General features: G+C 45.2%; 1 protein-coding gene across 1 annotated transcript in view; it reads right to left on the bottom strand.

Moving 5' to 3' along the window:
- tspan13a (tetraspanin 13a) overlaps window positions 1-19,413 on the bottom strand; it is a 100,637-nt gene extending 81,224 nt beyond the window's left edge. Inside the window, exon 1 of the mRNA XM_085988409.1 lies at window positions 19,136-19,413. Coding sequence (XP_085844535.1) covers window positions 19,136-19,198 — 63 coding nt within the window. The 5' untranslated portion in view covers window positions 19,199-19,413. The remainder of the gene's footprint in view (window positions 1-19,135) is intronic.
- Between the last annotated feature and the right edge of the window lie 366 nt (window positions 19,414-19,779).

The raw sequence follows: 19,779 nt of genomic DNA, 5'->3' as shown, positions 1-19,779 counted from the left end.
AGAATCGAGAACAAGGGTCGAACCCATGACTACGACAGAGACACCAGTAGAAGAAGTTAGTGAACCTGAAGCATCTACCTCAGACGCCAATGTATCTGATGATGTCCAATCCATAGAAAATCAACTAGATGAGTCACCCCAGCAACGAGAACCAGAGACCCCTGAAAGGAGTTATCCAACTCGGATCAGGAGGCCTCCTCAGAGACTGAATCTTTGAACAGTTTTGCATGAAGTTGTATATATGTTATCCATGTTATGTTTAAATGGGGATGTACACTGTTAAGCTAAAAAGGGAGGAATTGTGGTGTATGTAACCTGTACCACCTTAAGAGACTACCTTAAGAGATGGACTACTTTCTCTTGGCTACTGTATATTGTAGTACCGGTGGTGACCACACCGGTATATAAACTCTGTGTAGTAATTTGCTAAGCAGTTCAGCCCTGACCTTCGATTAGTAAAGACCTGTTTTAGTTATTCTTGTTGTCTGTGTCCAGTGATTTATATTAAGCATATCTGGAACACTCAGACTCAACAATACCCTAGCCAACACCAGGTCCTGCCCACCTATCACCCCTGCCCTCGCTTACCTACACTGGCTCCTGGTCCTTCAAAGACTCAAATTTAAAATTCTCATCCTCGTGTTAAATCCCTTCTTGGCCTTGCTTCTCTTTATTGCTCAACGTTTTCCAATCCTTCAAAGCCACTCCCCCAAACTCTCCATTTCTCTCACTCCAGCATATTATGCATACGCCCTCTCTTTGCCGCACCAGTTGCAGCTGTGCCTTCAGCTATCTAGGTCCCGCTCTGGAATTTGTTCCCTAAACCACAAACTCTCGCTGCCTTCAAGACTCTCCTTACAATCCATGTCTTTGACCAAGCTTCTGGTCATTTCTAATAGCTCCTTCTTTGCTTTGATGTCCATTTTTTTCTTGCGCCTCGGGATATTTTTGCACGCTAAAGGCATTATATAAATGCATGTTTTGTTGTTCTATTAAACACTTGTCTTTTGTATATAATATTCTTGTGAGGTGCAAAATGTTCCTCAAACTTGTCATTTAATGCCTTCAGGTTGAGTTTATCTTTTTTCTCAACATGGAAACAATATATCCCTCTCACTTCTTCACCTATTGCATACAGGCCTGTCATTTTTTTCTTCCACCTAGGCCCTTTTCTAGTACATATAAAATCAATTTTTCCCCATGCTTCCAAAATATTGTTTCTAGTCTTGTATAATCTTGGAGTTTTAAACCTTCAATTTCCACTGCAGTTCTGATACCAAGAAAATGTCTGTTGCCTATGTGAATAATTCAGGTGACTGCAACACATCGAGCTTTATTTTAAATTGTGCGCTTCTTTCTCCGAGTGCATGATGTTTACATATCAAACGCATCTCTAGCCAACAGAAGTCTCTATACAACTTATCACATTACACCTCCTCCAGCTCCAACCCACAGCTATAGTGAAGCATCTGTAGTCAAAATAAACAATGGTCTACCAACATGTCTGCGATCGATACCAAAGTAAAGCTGCTTCTGAAAGTATGTGTCATTTATAACTAGTCTAAAACTGGCTCAACAAGCCCAGTGGTTAATGCTGGAATGTGATTAAAAAAAATTAAGAAATTACAATTATGAGGACATTTCACCCCTTAATTATTGGTTAAATTCTATCTTGGGTATTTCATCAGTAACTGTTACTGCCCATGATTAGATTTCAATGCAAGGTATAAAACATAGTGAATCCAAACAAATTTTAATTACGTGCCAATGTAATGTTTTGCACCAATTAGTAGATCTGTCCAAACAACTTCACTTCACAAAAACTAGATGCTTCAACAATCATGTAATTTCAACTGGGTATATAACATGCAGATGAGGAAGAAGAGGGTGCCAAGAATAGATTTTGAGGGCCTCGAGAAGTGACTGCACAGGGATGGGAAGAGAAGCCATTTCTGGAGATGCACTGACTACGATCAGATAGACAAGAGTGAAAACAACCACGAGCGTACCCATGGAGCTGGACAATGGAGGAGGTCTGTGTCGAAGACTGCAGAGCATTCTGTTGAGTCTGTGTTTTCCAAATGTAGTTATGCTGAATAACTGGACACAGACAACAGAATACTTACAGGTCTTTAGTAATTGAGGGTCAGGGCTGAGCTGAAATACAAACTGCTCCACAGGGTTTATATACCGGTGTGGTCACCACCGGTACTACAATATACAGGAGCCATCAGAAAGTAGTTCATCACCTTAAGGTAGTCTCTTAAGGTGGTACAGGTTACATACACTACAATTCCTCCCCTTTTAGCTTAACAGTGTACACCCCAATTTAAACATAACATGGATAACATATATACAACTTTCATACAAAACTGTTCAAAGATTCAGTCTCTGAGGAGGCCTCCTGATCCGGGCCGGATAACGCCTTTCAGGGGTCTCTGGTTCTCGTTGCTGGGGTGACTCATCCATTTGATCTCTTATGGATTGAACATCATCATGTACGTTCGAGTCTGAGGTAGATGCTACAGGCTCAATAACTTCTTCAACTGGTGTCTCTGCCGTAGACATGGGGTCGACCCTTGCTCTCGATTCCACAAGTTGGTCAGCATGACGTCGTATTACGTTTTCACCAACATCTACCGTGTACATCAAGGGTCCTTGTCGGGCACGAATTGTTCCGGATTGCCATTTATCATTCCTATAGCCCCTGGCCAACACTGGTTGTCCTATTTCGAAACTCCGAGTGTCCTTGTTATTTACGTGCTGGAATTGTTTGTTTTCGACTTCCCTATGCACATTGGGTTTTAACAAATCCAACCGGGACCGCAACCTCCTGTTATAGAACATTATGGCAGGGCTTTGATTTGTCACTGCATGCGTGGCGTTTCGATATGCCATCAGGAAATTGTCCACCTTGTGTTGTAGTGGAATATGGTCTTCGCTCATGGCCTTAATCGCCTTTTTGAACGTTTGTACAAATCTCTCAGCCAACCCATTTGTAGCCGGATGATATGGGGCAGATGTATAGTGTTTCACCCCATTCTTCATGAATTTCTGGAATTCTTCTGACATGAACTGTGGTCCGTTGTCTGAACATATTTGTTCCGGCAACCCATTCCTTGCAAATATGGTTCTTAGAACTGCGATCGTCTTCTCAGAGGTAGTGGTCGCCATCTTAATCACTTCTGGCCATTTAGAATGTGCGTCTACCGCTATCAAAAACATGGAATCCATGAATGGACCTGCAAAGTCGATATGCACACGTTGCCATGGGGTTGAAGGCCATTCCCACGGATGCAGCGGTGCAATTGGAGGCGCGTTTTGAACTTTTTGGCACCCTGAGCAGCTTTTAGTCAGCTCCTCTATTTGTTTGTCGATACCTGGCCACCACACAAGCCCTAGCAAGGCTTTTCATCTTGACTCCCCCCAGATGGCCTTCATGCAGTTCCTTCAGAACTCTCTCCCTTAATTTAGGAGGAATAATCACCCTTGTTCCATACATCAATGTTCCTTGACAGACGGACAGCTGCTCTCGTCTGGCTGAGAATGCCGGTAACAGTGGTTCGCCATGTGTTGGCCATCCCTTCACTGTCAAATCGTAGACCCGAGACAGTGTCGGGTCGTTTCTGGTCTCTCTCTCAATACTCGCATTGGTGACTGGTAAGCATTCGATGATGGTCGAGTGAAATATCTCGACAGGGTCAACTGCCAGTGCCTCTTCCGCTGTAGGTAGTGGCAGGCGCGACAGCCCATCAGCATTACCATGTTGCTTTGTACCTTTGAATTCGATATCATATTGCTGTGCCCCTAGGAAAAGGGACCATCTCTGAAGCCTCTGCGCCGTCATAACCGGAACACCCTTCTTAGGGTTAAAAATGGAAACCAACGGCTGGTGATCTGTCAGCAGCGTAAACCTTTGGCCTTGCAGGTAATGGTTAAATTTCTTAACTCCCCACACGAGGCTGAGAGCCTCCCTATCTATCTGAGCATAGTTGCGCTCAGCGGAGGTCAATGATCTGGATGCGAACGCGACTGGCCTTTCCAAGCCATTTGGCAACTTATGTGAGAGCACTGCCCCGATACCATATGGAGAAGCATCACAAGCTAAACGAATAGGCAGCGTTGGGTTAAAGTGAGCCAACACTTCCTTACAGGTGATCAGTGCCTTGCTTTTTTGAAAAGCCCGCTTACAGTCCTCGCTCCACTTCCATGGTACTCCCATTTGCAAAAGAGCGTTCAGCGGGTGTAACACCGTGGATAAATTTGGAAGAAACTTGTGGTAATAGTTAATCAACCCAAGGAACGACCTCAACTGGGATACATTTTCCGGAGCGGGAGCTTTCACAACAGCTTCGATCTTGTCAGGTGACTTATGAAGCCCCTCCTGGTCAATGACGTGACCGCAGTACGAGATTCGCTTCTGAAAGAACTCACATTTCTGGCGATTAACTGAGTCCATATTCTTTCAATCTGGTGAGCACCTGCTCCAAATTCGCGAGGTGTTCCTTATCATCTCCTGTAATCAGAATGTCGTCCAGGTAGCAGTGTGTGCCTGGAATTCCCTGTAATACCTGCTCCATGGCCCTTTGCCAAATCGCTGGAGCCGATGCCACTCCAAAAACCAGTCTATTATACCGATGGAAGCCCTTATGCGTGTTGATCGTGAGGTACTGGCGTGACGCTTCATCAACTTCCATCTGTAAGTACGCCTGCGCCAGGTCTATCTTGGTGAAGTGTTTCCCACCAGACAGCGAAGCGAAGATATCCTCAATCCGCGGAAGCGGATATTGCACCGTGTGAAGCACCGGATTAACAGTGATCTTGAAATCGCCACAGATGCGAACCTTCCCAGGTTCCCCCGGCTTGTTGCTCAACGAACGCTTCATGACAGGAACAATGGGCGTGGCCCATTCGCTCCAGTCCATCTTTGACAGTATTCCTGAACGTTCTAGCCCTTCCAGCTCTGCTTCCACAGCAGGTCGTATCGCATAAGGTACCGGTCTGGCTTTGAAAAATTTTGGGTTTGCATGTTCTTCAACCTTGATGTTTGCCGTAATTCCTTTCAGTGTTCCCAGTCCCTGTTGGAACACCTCCTTAGCATCGTCCAATATTTTGGACAGTCGTTTAGGTTCGACGTCGTCCTCTTTACAGGAATCTACAGTTAGTGCTTGTAAGGAATGCCAGTCCATATTTATTCTCCGGATCCATTCCCGTCCCAGTAGTGGTGGACCTCCCTCAGGTAACACATACAAGTCCATTCCCTGACTTTCTTTACTATTGGAGAGCACCTTTACCTTTATCTTTCCGATGGGGTATACTCTTTGCCCCGTGTATGTTTTCAATACAATCTCCGTATCCCTCTGGGGAATGTGTGAGAATAACCTTTTGTACTCTTGCTTATTCATGACCATCAATGCCGATCCAGTGTCCAATTCCATCTTCACTTGGACTCCTGCTATCCGAAGCATGACCCAGATAGTTTGGTGGTCTGCTGTGTTACCCACATTATGTATTTTTAGACAACCCAGTTCCTTACTGCTGGAGTCTGAATCCGTCTTTTGTTCATCCGAACTGTTCTCTGTCACCTTGTGTACTTTCTTGTACTTCTCCTGCGGCGACTTTTTGTTGCTGGTCTTCTTTCCTGACCGGTATACTTTCGCTATGTGACCAAGTCTGCCACATTTCCTGCATTCTTTATCTTTGAACCAGCACTGGTTCTGATCATGCGTTGTCCTTCCGCAACGATAACACTTTACTGCACCCAATGCCATTTCATTGGTGCTGAATTCCGATGGCCTTTGCTGCATTTCCGCAGTGCCTCGTGCTGCTGCCTCGTGCGATGCTGCAATGCTGAAAGCTTTGTCCAGCGTAAGATCCTTTTCCTCTAGCAGTCGCTTCTGGGTTCCTTCCTTTAGTAGCCCACACACGAACTTATCTCTCAGAGCGTCTGCTAGTCTTGTATCGAACTGACAGTACTTTGATAACTTGCGCAGTTCGATTAAGAATTCAGCGTTGCTTTCCTCTTTAAGCTGAATTCTTTTGTAAAATTTAAATCGTTCCGCTATCAGCAGCGGCGTGGGGTTTAAATGCTCTTGCAGGATAGTAACAATCTCCGCGAAACTCTTTCCTACCGGTTTATCTGGTGTTACGAGGTGCCTTAATAACCCGTACGTCTTCGCACCCATCGAGTTTAATATGGTTAGTGCTTTCTTATCTGCCGGTACCTCATTCGCTGTACAGTAAACTTCAACGCGTTCCACATAAGTGGCCCGATCTTCTACATCACTATCAAAAGCAGTGATGTTACCCGTTTTTGGCATCTTGTTGAGTTTCCTTTATTTTATTTATTTTCCAAAATGGCGGCTTCCCGCGCTTGGCGGCTTTTCCCGCGCTTGTCTTCTTCCCCCGCCGACTAAAATGGCGATTACCGCGCTGTTGCCGTTCTCGCCTCCCAGCGGTCCTTTATTTCCCCCGACGCTGCTGCTCTTGTTCCCCGCCGCTCCCGCGGCCCTCGTGGACATTAACGCTTTTCTGGCTGCTGCGCGTCTCTGCCCGATTGCAGTCCGGCCCCTTACACCGGCTGCGGTCATGTTCTCCGCCCTTTTCTTCGGTTTCCCTCCCCTTCTCCCACTGACAACTCGGCCGACTTTCTCTCCGTGTCGCTAGATCGGGCTTACCCACCGCTGTCGTAGAAGGGATGCTCACTGCCTGTTGCTGATGGTGGACTTCATGGCCAGCAAATCCAAACCGGGTTCTCGATGCCTCCCGTGCGATGCGGTGCTCAGCAGGATGATGAGGGCGGATGCCCCTTTTCGACACCCGTTCTGAGGACGAAGCTTCCTTGGATGCAAAACTGCCGCTAGGTACGATCAGACTCGTCACCACTGTTGAGTCTGTGTTTTCCAAATGTAGTTATGCTGAATAACTGGACACAGACAACAGAATACTTACAGGTCTTTAGTAATTGAGGGTCAGGGCTGAACTGAAATACAAACTGCTCCACAGGGTTTATATACCGGTGTGGTCACCACCGGTACTACAATATACAGGAGCCATCAGAAAGTAGTTCATCACCTTAAGGTAGTCTCTTAAGGTGGTACAGGTTACATACACTACACATTCAAGGAGTATGAATAGAGAAGGACAATGCACCATGAGCACAGACAGAGAATGTCATTCATAACTTTGGTTAGAGGTGTTTTGGTGCTGTGAGAGAGGCAAAAACCTGTTAGAGGGAGCTGCAGGAGAGGCAAGCATGGATCTGGAGGGTGACAACAAATTCAAGGACTTTGGAGAGGAAAGTGAGGTTGGAGATGGGACAGTAGTTAGGAAGGGGTAAAGGAAGGGATTTTTTGTGGAAGGGAGTGACGATGTTTGTTTTGAAAGGTAGAGGACCAATATCTGGAACAAGGACACCATTTATAAGATCAGCTAAAATGAGGGCCAGGAAGGAAAGTTGGGTAATCAGGTATTACTGTAAATTGGGTCAAGGGAACAGGAAGGAGTTCTCATGAATGAGATAAATTTGGAGAGGGTAAGAGGGGGGAAAATATCTAGAGAGAATCAAGGTTTCAAGGCTAGCGTGCATATGGGACTGAGGGTAGGTTTGTCTTAGTGGGCAAAGGGAAGTAGCAGAGGCTGCTGAACAGATAGTCTCCATCTTGGAGACTAAGAAATCCATGTGCTCTCCACACTTGTTAGGAGGTGAGGGTGGAGGGAATAGGGGAGGACAGCTTGATTTGGTGGTCAGTAGTAGAGAAAAGGAGCCTATGGTTACCTTTGCCCTTCAGGATGATCCTAGAGCAGTACACAGTTTTGGGAGAGCAAAGTGAGACTCAGTGGAGCTTGATGTGTTCAAGGCAGATCTAGCAATCGATAGCTAACTGCAGGTATGTTCCAGTTTGCACCCCTTGGAGTTGATGGACCGAAGATGGCTGCAATAGCAGGGAAATGACCAGGATGGGAAATGGTGAAGATTTTGTTGGGGACAAGGGCGTCAAAGATTGAAGCAAGGGAGTAAGCAAATCAACAGTTGCAGAGGTATCATCACAAATGGAGGGCCAAAGGATTGGCACTTTGGAGCTTGTGGTTATAATTGACTTGGGCAAGAGTTTGTGTTTTGAGGAGAATATGCAGAAGGAAGTGGGACTGAAGGTGGAGGATACAAGGAAGTGGTTGGAGATGGCCTTGTCAGTGATTGAGAGAAGTAGAGAGACCATAGGAGATGATGTAGTCAAGGGGGTAGCCATTTATATGGTTAGGAGAATTTACATGGATGGAGAGGTTTAGATGACAGGAAGGCAGTTAATTCAGGAGAGGACGAGGATCTGAGATGGAGATTACCTATAACAAGGAGTTGTTCAGTGTAGAAGATGAGAATAGGGATCACACCAATGATCTGTATCTGACTCCTTAGGGCAAAGCAACACCAAATGCCACAAGGAACTGTTATTACTAGTATACAACCAAGTTATTTTATAACTGGAGCCTGTAAGGAATTTATATACATTTAAAATTAGGATGGTATGCCTCTGCATGCAAGTCCTGTTAGCAGATTTAGCTGAAGGAGGAGAAATGAGTGGGAGGGGTCAGGGCTGTTTCCTGATCCATGGACTGGAGACGTCATGCATGAACATGTACTAAATCAATCTCACTCCACCTGTGTGAGTCATAAGATTGAACTGCTAAGCATCAACAAGGTGAAAGCAGAGAAACCAGATGCAAAGAATAACCCACAGATTACATGTGGAGGAATCAACTGCAATCAATTTGTGTCCTTTTAAATTCTTGGAACATGCCCCAATAATGCATCCTTCCGCAGCAATTCAAGTTATCTCAGTGGTTAATTTTGTTAATTGTTAATCTGAAGATATAACAAACCTCTTGTACACTATTCAGAAAATATTTTATACCTCTCCACTTTGTGCTAAATAGTTGAGCATCATATAGCTGTTGAAAATTCTGAATCACTACAGTGCACTTAACAGAACATCCAGTACTATGAAAATTGGTAGATCAATTCATGGCTTGCCTCTGATAAGCAGCAAATCACTCAGTTGATTACAGTAAAAAAAAGTTTTTAAAATCTCAACAGCATTTCTTGCACCATTTGATGTAAAGCTCCAAATGGCAGCAACATTATTAAAATGACTCAGTCATGAAGAAAAAAAAATGTACAAATTTCAAGAATTTAAGGCGTAATCTGAATGTGAGGGAGACTAATGGTGGGAAGGAGGGAAAAGAACAAGGCCTCGCACTTCCTCCAAGGCTCAACAAGTTTATCTAGTGTGTAACTGAGCCATTCTTACTGTGAAATCCCAGATACAATCCTTGGTCTGTACAGAGTTAGTTAAACTTAGCCAGGACAGCAGGAGAATGCGACAATTGGCCTGAGTAGTCTCGAGTTAGGTACGTGAAAAATGGCCAGAATTCCCACTTCTGATTGCTATCCAGCAACTTCTGCTGGAAGTGCATGCCTGGATGTTGAACGAGGACAGCATCAAGCTTGGCTGAGGTTGAACAGCCTGCTGAGACTTATCAAGGCTCACACATGAATCATGTGGCCACTTGTTTGAGGTGAGACAGTGCCTTCAGGATAGACAGAGAAAATTGGGGATAGGCAAAAGCAGAACTCTTTACTTTCATTCAAGCAATTGTTCTTTTCTTCTCATAGTATCCTACCACAAACATTTTTAAATTAGATACTGTACATCTTTTCCTACAATATATTCATGGTGTGGAGATGCCGGTGTTGGACTGGGGTGGACAAATGTATGAATTCACACAACACCAGGTTATAGTCCAACCGTTTTATTTGAAATCACAAGCTTTCGGAGCGCTGCTCCTTCATCAGGTGAAGTGGAGAGATGCATAAAGACACAGCTTATATAGTCAGAGAAAAATGCCAGATGATTACAGGTAATCTTTCTAACTGCCATTTATCACACCTCGGCAGAGAGATAATCACAGCAATCAAAGGTGTGAATGGTGTCCAAACAGGTCAGTCAGGAAAACATTACATCAAAGAACAATGAGGTGGGGTCACAAGGGGTCAAATGTTGCAGATGCTGGGGTCTGTATGAAAAACAAAAAAAGACAAAAAAACATTTTCTTTGCTGGAAATCACAGCCGGTCTGGCCGCATCTGTGTAGAGAGAACAAGCCAACGATGACTCAAGGCTGGATGACCCTACATCAGGTGGGGTTACATGTAGCGTGACATGAACCCAAGATCCCGGTTGAGGCCGTCCTCATGGGTGCGGAACTTGGCTATCAGTTTCTGCTCAACGATTTTGCGTTGTCGTGTGTCTCGAAGGCCGCCTTGGAGAATGCTTACCCGAAGATCAGAGGCGGAATGTCCTTGACTGCTGAAGTGTTCCCCGACTGGGAGGGTATACTCCTGCCTGGCGATTGTTGCGCGGTGTCCGTTCATCCATTGTCGCAGTGTCTGCATGGTCTCGCCGATGTACCATGCTCCGGGGCATCCTTTCCTGCAACGTACGAGGTAGACAACGTTGGCCAAGTCACATGAGTATGTACCATGTACCTGGTGGGTGGTGTCCTCACGTGTGATGATGGTATCTGTGTTGATGATCTGGCATGTCTTGCAGAGGTTGCCGTGGCAGGGTTGTGTGGTGTCGTGGTCGCTGTTCTCCTGGAAGCTAGGTAATTCCAACATGTCATCGATGACGACGAACACCTCGCTAAGGCCATCCCCATGCCTCCACTACTCGCCTTCAAGCAGCTGCCTAACCTCAAACAGACCATCGTTCGCAGCAAATTACCCAGCTTTCAGGAGAACAGCAGCCACGACACCACACAACCCTGCCACGGCAACCTCTGCAAGACATGCCAGATCATCAACACACGTGAGGACACCACCCACCAGGTACATGGTACATACTCATGTGACTCAGCCAATGTTGTCTACCTCGTACGTTGCAGGAAAGGGTGCCCCGGAGCATGGTACATCGGCGAGACCATGCAGACACTGCGACAATGGATGAACGGACACCGTGCAACAATCGCCAGGCAGGAGTGTTCCCTCCCAGTCGGGGAACACTTCAGCAGTCAAGGACATTCAGCCTCCGATCTTCAGGTAAGCATTCTCCAAGGCAGCCTTCGAGACACACGACAACGCAAAATCGTCAAGCAGAAACTGATAGCCAAGTTCCGCACCCATGAGGATGGCCTCAACCGGGATCTTGGGTTCATGTCACGCTACATGTAACCCCACCTGACGTAGGGTCATCCAGACTCAAGTCGTTGTTGGCTCGTTCTCTACACAGATGCGGCCGGACCTGCTATGATTTCCAGCAAAGAAAATGTTTTTTTGTCTGTTTTTTGTTTTTCCATACAGACCCCAGCATCTGCAACATTTGACCCCTTGTGACCCCACCTCATTGTTCTTTGATGTAATGTTTTCCTGACTGACCTGTTTGGACACCATTCACACCTTTGATTGCTGTGATTATCTCTCTGCTGAGGTGTGAAATGGCCGTTAGAAAGATTACCTGTAAACATCTGGCATTATTCTCTGACTATATAAGCTGTGTCTTTATGCATCTCTCCACTTCACCTGACGAAGGAGCAGCGCTCCGAAAGCTTGTGATTTCAAATAAAACTGTTAGACTATAACCTGGTGTTGTGTGACTTCTTACAATATATTCATTTATAAGTTTATGGTTCAAAATAAAGCTATAGTGTAGCTGGCAAGAATCACACTAAGTGCAGCTGTGCTTCAGGTTCCTGGGTCCCACAGCCGAAGGCACATTCAATAGCCAATATGTTGAATGCTCAAGAATGCATGCAAACTGTGTAGCTGGTGTACAACGCCTGTGCAGTGAATGTGCGCAAGGCTCATTAAGGCCCCCTTTTTAACGTAAATAAGTTGAGCTCCCGATAATGCATTTGAAGCGACTGAGAAGCCCTTCAATTGCTCCAAGCAGGGGCTGCAGAATATAGTTTAATTTGTTTCCCTGGGTGACCGTGGCCTTCTCAGAGCCACCTATTAGTGTACCCGCTGTTGACTTTGGCTTGCTGCTGGCTCTGCGTTCCAGCAGCACAAATTGCATTATCTACCCCACTGCATCATTTTTTGCAGACGTCCAAGCTTTGCTTATTGCAGCAATTATCGTTCACTATTAAATTAAAAAGGCATATAAATTAGCCGACAGATTAAACATCATCGCTTGTACAAATCTTGCACATTTTTGTACAAGTACATTTCTCAAATCTACACCCACTTTAAACATGCAAGGATGCTAAATAGTTTCAGAATCAAGAACATTGATGGAGTTCAAAAGAATCATTTTTGAAATGGTGCACAACTGCTACTCGTGGCACTTCAAATGGCCTTCAGTGGAAGTTGCAATATATTTTCTCATTTAACTTTTCCAGTAATGAAATTGATTATAGCTTGTAAATAGTTGTCAGTAATATGCACTCTATGGTAAATCCAACCATAATTTAGAATCTAATCCTAAAACTTCAACTCTATATTCTTGTGCCAATGTGCTATTATACATCTGCACAACTCTTCAGGTGTGTTGAGAAACAAACACCAGGCCCAATGTCCACATGACTTGCATCATGTGAGCACCACCTGACTGAGCAGAGGAATAAAAACATCAGCAAGGATTCCTACTCCTAAGCGCTACTCAGTGACCCATGCTGGAAGTCACTGTTGAGGACAAGATGCAGCCCTCATAGTAAAACAACTTCCAAATAGCTACCATCAACCTTAAACTCATTTTTCTTTTCTATTTCAGTGTTTACAACTTTATACTTACCCACAAGCATTCTAATGTACAGTTATTTTCTGGTAATCAACTGCACACTAACCCCCAATCCTGCAGTAATTACATCACAAAACCTGAGTGAGGAAAGCATCACCATTCCAACTACATAAAGTATCCTGGCTGATGTATACCACACAATCTAATACTGTGAAACAAACATTTCACAGAAATTCAGGTTATAGCAGAGTTGCTAAATTACTATTTTGCATCAATCTATACTCCTGTAGATGATGCTTCTGTTCCTTTTGGAAGTCAAAATACAGCATGTCACAGAGCTTACCACAGTCCACTTGGGATATTTTGCGCGCATCCTCAACTTCAAGCCTGTTTGCATATTTTAGTTATCACCTCTTTTCCGACTACCCTGTTACTATTGTGGAAGTGATTTTTTTTTTTTTTTTAAACTACAGTATTATGCTTCAACTGCTATGCTTTTTTTTCCAGATCTCTCTGCTCATCTGATCGTCCTTTAAACATGTTTCTGCATTTTATTGTATTCACCTCAGTAAGCCCCTTCTCCGTGCAAGATCTGTACAACTGTTTCCCTCTTTATCTCACTCTTAATTTGTTTATGAATCCATTGAGGACCAAGTTTGTTTCTTCTGAGATTGTATTTTATTGGGATGTCCTGCTTGCTCAGCATTACACCTTTAAAAAGCATTCCACTTGTCTTCCACTGAAGTGTTGCTACTGAAGTGTTGCTGAGCAACCTCTCCCAATTTACTTTAAGTATTCCCTCATTTCATTGAATTTAACCGTTGTAAAATTATGTCCCTGGCTCCTGGCCTTTGGTGTTTCTGATTCCTAGATCATGATAAACTTTACCATTCTGCGGGCTCCATTTCCTGGTAGTGTGATGACCTCCATTTTCTGGGTGTTTAACAAATACCACATCAAGATAAGCATAGCTTCCTTGATACACTAGGTCAAGAAGCAGTCATGCATTGACTCTAAACCACTTGGGTTTTTCCAGTTTATATTAGATTTCATTCTCTCATTAAAATAATTTTCCTGTTTTCATTTCCCCTTAGAGTCATAGAGTCAGAGTTTTTCAGCACAGAAAGAGGCCCTTCGGCCCATCGTGTCTGCGCCGCCCATCCCTCCCTGCCCAGTCTAATCCCATTTTCCAGCATTTGGTCCATAGCCTTGTATGCAATGGCATTTCAAGTGCTCATCCAAATGCTTCTTGAATGTTGTGAGGGTTCCTGCCTCTACCACCCTTTCAGGCAGTGAGTTCCAGCTTCCAACCACCCTCTGGGTGAAAAAGTTCCTCCTCAAATCCCCCCTAAATCTCCTGCCCCTTACCCTGAATCTGTGCCCCCTTGTTATTGACCCCCCTACTAAGGGGAAAAGTTCCTCTTTATCTACCCTATCTATGCCCCTCATCATTTTGTACACCTCAATCAGGTCCCCCCTCAGCCTTCTTTGCTCCAAGGAAAACAACCCCAGCCTGTCCAGTCTCTCTTCATAGCCGAGGCGCTCCATCCCAGGTAACATCCTGGTGAATCTTCTCTGCACCCTCTCCAAAGCAATCACATCCTTCCTATAGTTCCCTTACCTATTCTTAAAGAAAATCGTTCTCCTTATGCTGACCTGATGACCAATAGCATACCCCTATTGTTAGCTTATTTCTGAATTAAAAATGTATCTCCAGTGGTTCATTTTGTAGTTCTTTACATCCTACACAATCAACTTCTTTTACCTCCCAGGTTCCCCGACATGTAGGGCTACATCAACTCCTGTTTTGTCCACTCTCTTTTCTAAACACTCTATATCCCTTCGAATTATATTAATTTCCATCCTCGGGATTAAACCACGTTTGCGATATGCCAACCATATCCTAATTCCCTACTGCCACAACAGCCGCCAGTTCCGATATCTAATTTCTAATGCTCCTAGTGGTTGCATATATACATCTTACTATCATTTTTCCTCCTCTTCCATTCACCAGTGTCTGCCTATTCCTGCTTACATCTAGTTCACATGTCTCCCTCAGGGTATATGTGTACATAGCTAGCCATCGACTGCTTCTATTCTACAATTCATCCCATCTGGGATTCTGATCCCCACCCACCAACCTGTCCAGTTTAAATGATTTTCTATTGATGCCTCAAATGCTCCTCATACGTCTTTGTCCCTACTTGGTTTACGTGTAGCCTCCTTTACCAGTCCTTTTTATTCTAGAAGGATTCAGTTATTCATGAACATGACACTATTGTACACTCACCATTCTGCCAGCCACTCCTTTACCTCCTCAAATTTTCAGGTGAACTCCCTTCCTTTACCAAATACTAGAATTATGCCAAAGAAAATTACTTTACATCCTTTATCAATGCATTTTGAACCATTCCTCATATGGCTTTTAAGACCAATAAATTATTTCTCCCCATGTCATTTAGCCCTACATAGACAACCAACACTGAGTCTGTACCTGTCCCCTTCAGTATCCCTTCTAACCTTTCCTCAAGATGTACTGCTCTAGCTCCAGGTAGACAACTCATCATTCTGTATATATAGTCCGTACAATTTACTTACTTCCCTGAGCAAAGCATTACCTATAACCATAATCTAACTATGACCTGCAAACTGCATCTTTGCCCAGACTGCCACCTCTGGTTTTCGAACCACCTTTTCTTCTGGTAGATTATCTTTTACAATGTTGAATAGTGCTAGGAATCTGTTGATAATATAATCTTGAAAGTAACTATGGAGGGTTTTATACCAGTCTTGCTTCTTTTACCAATATTAATCCATCCAGTGCCCCTAATTACTCGGCTTCCTTCAGCACGTGTCCTGCTGTCATGACAACACTGTTCCTGATTGTACTGGTCTCCAGCTCCAATGCCCGATTGTTCAATCATGGTCTGATTCTAGACTGGTCATAGCACTTACCAGGGATGACTCACTTATTGACTCGAATACAAATGCTCACCCTCAAAAATCCCTTCCTTTCTGTCTGTCTTTGCAAGTCCCTGTACCTTGCGTATTAAAACCATACTTTAAGCTTTCACAGTCAACAAAATTAAATAAAATTGCACAACAGTAATATAATTTTACTGCAATTTCTGTACATTTACCAAAATTTCCAACCACATCCAAAGCATGTTGCACCATGTTTATACTAGCTGGGCTACTAACAATCACTTCATTGATTTAATTTACTGTTACTTGCCATTTAAAAAATTCAATAATTGACTAATTCCTATTTTACAATAATTACTTTTCACTGAATAGCTGTGTGCACTGTTTCTATAGCAATTTCAAGACTAGATAGCACAGTTACTTCCAGATGCAAGCATCTCGCCAAAGGGAAGTGACAGGAAACACAACAGAAGTCTTTAAACAAACTGCACACAGGAAGAAAGTCAAAAGGAGTGTCAATTTCTAATGCCTGATTTCCCATCTGTCTTCAGAATTAAAATCACTGAAACCTTTGCAGGAAATGTTAATTTTAAGTGGTGGACTTCCCTTTCCTGAAGAAAGAAAATGAGGATGTTAATCCCTTCCTTAAATAAAGCTGTATGATAGTTACATAAACTGCCAAACATGCAGTCCGAATTGATTTCCTTGTACAATAAATCTCTGTGTGATATGGATAAAAATCTGGTTCAACGTGTTTCAACTACTGCAGTGGAAACTGATGTGACATATAGGGAAAACAGACAAAACTAGATTTGTTTTTTTAATCTTATAATCGTTCCAATTCACAAAACCCAAAAGTTCAAACTAAGTTAAGAAATAATGATGTACAATGGACATACACCTTCTCAGTAAGCAACTGGGAATTTTTTTCCCCCTCACTAAATCTGGAACAGTAATGGAAATAATTAACTCTTATATATCATTTGCTGAGAACATGGAGTGTACCAACTGTGGACACAGCCACAAAACAAATCCTCTGAACACAAGATTGAGACAGTATACCAGATTCCAAAGAGAGTGATTTAAAGACCATAAGTGAACCACTGGCTTCACACAAGACAATTACAAGCTGTGCTCCTGGCTTGTGGCGTTTATCTGAACCCTGGGTTATGTTATTCTCTATAATAAATATAGATCACTCTGGTTACTTGTAATGGATTAAGCAACGTAATCCAGAATATGCTGCAAAATCAGGGGATACAATTTCTCATCTGCCTTAATTATTCATAAAATAGACCATCATTGCTGACATGGGATATGGTGCTGTTTCTACTCTTTAATCCTAACTAATATTCTGACAGCTGTCCGATAAATGTACAATGAATTACCGACTTGCTAAATTTTTCAACACTTAATGCAAAATACCTGACAAAAAATGAATATCCCTCCAGAGGTTAAACTTGCCGGTACAGTACTGCAAGTACTGAATGGTAAAGGTACACACCCAACCAGAGCTTCCTGATTATACTCCATGCAAATTTACTTCTACACGGTAATGGTAATACAACACATATGTTTACCAGTAAAAAATGATCATGCAGCATATTTAGAATAGCTTTACAAAAGCCAGAGGGAATCTAGTGTACAACAAAACAGATCCTTGGGAACGTAAAGCATCTGGTAGATCGGTAGCTAAAAGACAGATTAAGCGGTGAATGCACAAGACCACCTCAACATATGAAGCAGGATCGCAATTTAAAAAATCTTCCATGTAACAAATGTGTTTATAATATAAATGTGACTGTAAACAAGTATCAGGCCACAATTCAAACGTTATCATTTACAAATCAAAATAAGCATACACAGAATTATATCTGGGGTGCAGGGGGAGGGAAATGATATTTTCAGTCATTCCCGTCATCTCCAACCCCTGCAGGATTGCTGCCATATGTCTCTCTGTCTGTCTCTCCCTCTCTTGTTCAGATACTCGGTGTAGAGCAGGTTGCCCCTCTCCCAGAAACGGTATAGAGCAGGTTGTCCCTCTTCCCCCCCAGGTACTCACGGTGTAGAGCAGGTTGTCCCTCTCCCCCCCCCCCCGGGGTACTCACGGTGTAGAGCAGGTTGTCTCTCTCCCCCCCCGGGTACTCACGGTGTAGAGCAGGTTGTCTCTCTCCCCCCCCCCCGGGTACTCACGGTGTAGAGCAGGTTGCCCCTCTCCCAGAAACGGTATAGAGCAGGTTGTCCCTCTTCCCCCCCAGGTACTCACGGTGTAGAGCAGGTTGTCCCTCTCCCCCCCCCGGGTACTCACGGTGTAGAGCAGGTTGTCTCTCCCCCCCCCCCCCCGGGTACTCACGGTGTAGAGCAGGTTGTCCCTCTCCCCCCCGGGTACTCACGGTGTAGAACAGGTTGTCTCTCTCCCCCCCCGGGTACTCACGGTGTACAGCAGGTTGTCCCTCTCCCCCCCCCCCCCCCGGATACTCACGGTGTAGAGCAGGTTGTCCCTCTCCCCCCCCGGGTACTCACGGTGTAGAGCAGGTTGTCCCTCTCCCCCCCGGGTACTCACTGTGTAGAGCAGGTTGTCCCTCTCCCCCCCGGGTACTCACGGTGTAGAGCAGGTTGTCCCTCTCCCCCCCCCGGGTACTCACGGTGTAGAGCAGGTTGTCCCTCTCCCCCCCGGGTACTCACGGTGTAGAGCAGGTTGTCCCTCTCCCCCCCCGGGTACTCACGGTGTAGAGCAGGTTGTCCCTCTCCCCCCCCGGGTACTCACGGTGTACAGCAGGTTGTCTCTCTCTCCCCCCCCCCCCCCCCCCCGGATAATCACTGTGTAGAGCAGGTTGTCCCTCTCCCCCCCCCCGGGGTACTCACGGTGTAGAGCAGGTTGTCTCTCTCCCCCCCGGGTACTCACGGTGTAGAGCAGGTTGTCCCTCTCCCCCCCGGGTACTCACGGTGTAGAGCAGGTTATCCCTCTCCCCCCCCCCCGGGTACTCACGGTGTAGAGCAGGTTGTCTCTCTCCCCCCCCGGATACTCACGGTGTAGAGCAGGTTGTCTCTCTCCCCCCCCCGGGTACTCACGGTGTAGAGCAGGTTGTCCCTCTCCCCCCCCGGGGTACTCACGGTGTAGAGCAGGTTGTCCCTCTCCCCCCCCCGGGGTACTCACGGTGTAGAGCAGGTTATCCCTCTCCCCCCCCCGGTACTCACGGTGTAGAGCAGGTTATCCCTCTCCCCCCCGGGTACTCACGGTGTAGAGCAGGTTGTTCCCCCCCGGGTACTCACGGTGTAGAGCAGGTTGTTCCCCCCCTGGGTACTCACGGTGTAGAGCAGGTTGTTCCCCCCCCCCGGGTACTCACGGTGTAGAGCAGGTTGTCCCTCTCCCCCCGGGTACTCACGGTGTAGAGCAGGTTGTCCCTCTCCCCCCCCCCGGGTACTCACGGTGTAGAGCAGGTTGTCCCTCTCCCCCCCCCCCCGGGTACTCACGGTGTAGAGCAGGTTGAGGACACACAGCGAGTTCTTGGAACAGGTGAAGCCACCGCAAACCATCGTCACAATCAGCGCTCGCGCTCCAGCCACTCGGCACAGCCCGCGAGCTCCGGGACTAACGCGGCCGCTTGATTTCACTCTTTTCCAAATATTTTACAAGCTAATGCTATTGGCTTGAAAATGCCGCAAAAAACACCAGCCCCTGCCGCTTCCTCCGGCAAATTGCAGCAGGATCTCGGAGAGAGAAAAAAGACCAAGCAGGAACTGCGATTAGTGCGCAGGCGCTGACGTTGGCTTCATCTGGCATCCAACCTGCGAGCTGATCAATGTGCAGGCCCACAGCCAGTCATCAGTGTCGGGGAAATGTGTGCAGATACAGTTGTGATCAGCAAAACTAGCAGTAGATTGCAAATCTATTCCTTTAGATTGGAAACTTGCACACATATTTAAGAATGACAAGAGAGGGAAACCAGGGAATTATACAACCAGTTAGCCTAACATCTTTGTCGGGAAATTGCTAGAATTTATACTTAAGGGCAGGGTGACTGAACACCTCAAATTTTCAGTTGATCAGAGGTTTTATAAAGGGTAGGTCATGCCTGACAAACCTGATTGAATTTTTTGAGGAGGTGACTAAAGCA

Source organism: Somniosus microcephalus, chromosome 5 (assembly GCF_052327205.1).
Source record: "Somniosus microcephalus isolate GS21.2 chromosome 5, FLI_Smic_1.0, whole genome shotgun sequence".
NCBI lineage: Eukaryota > Metazoa > Chordata > Chondrichthyes > Squaliformes > Somniosidae > Somniosus > Somniosus microcephalus.
Note: the sequence above shows the minus strand (reverse complement) of the source record. Positions and strands in the feature narration are given on the sequence as shown.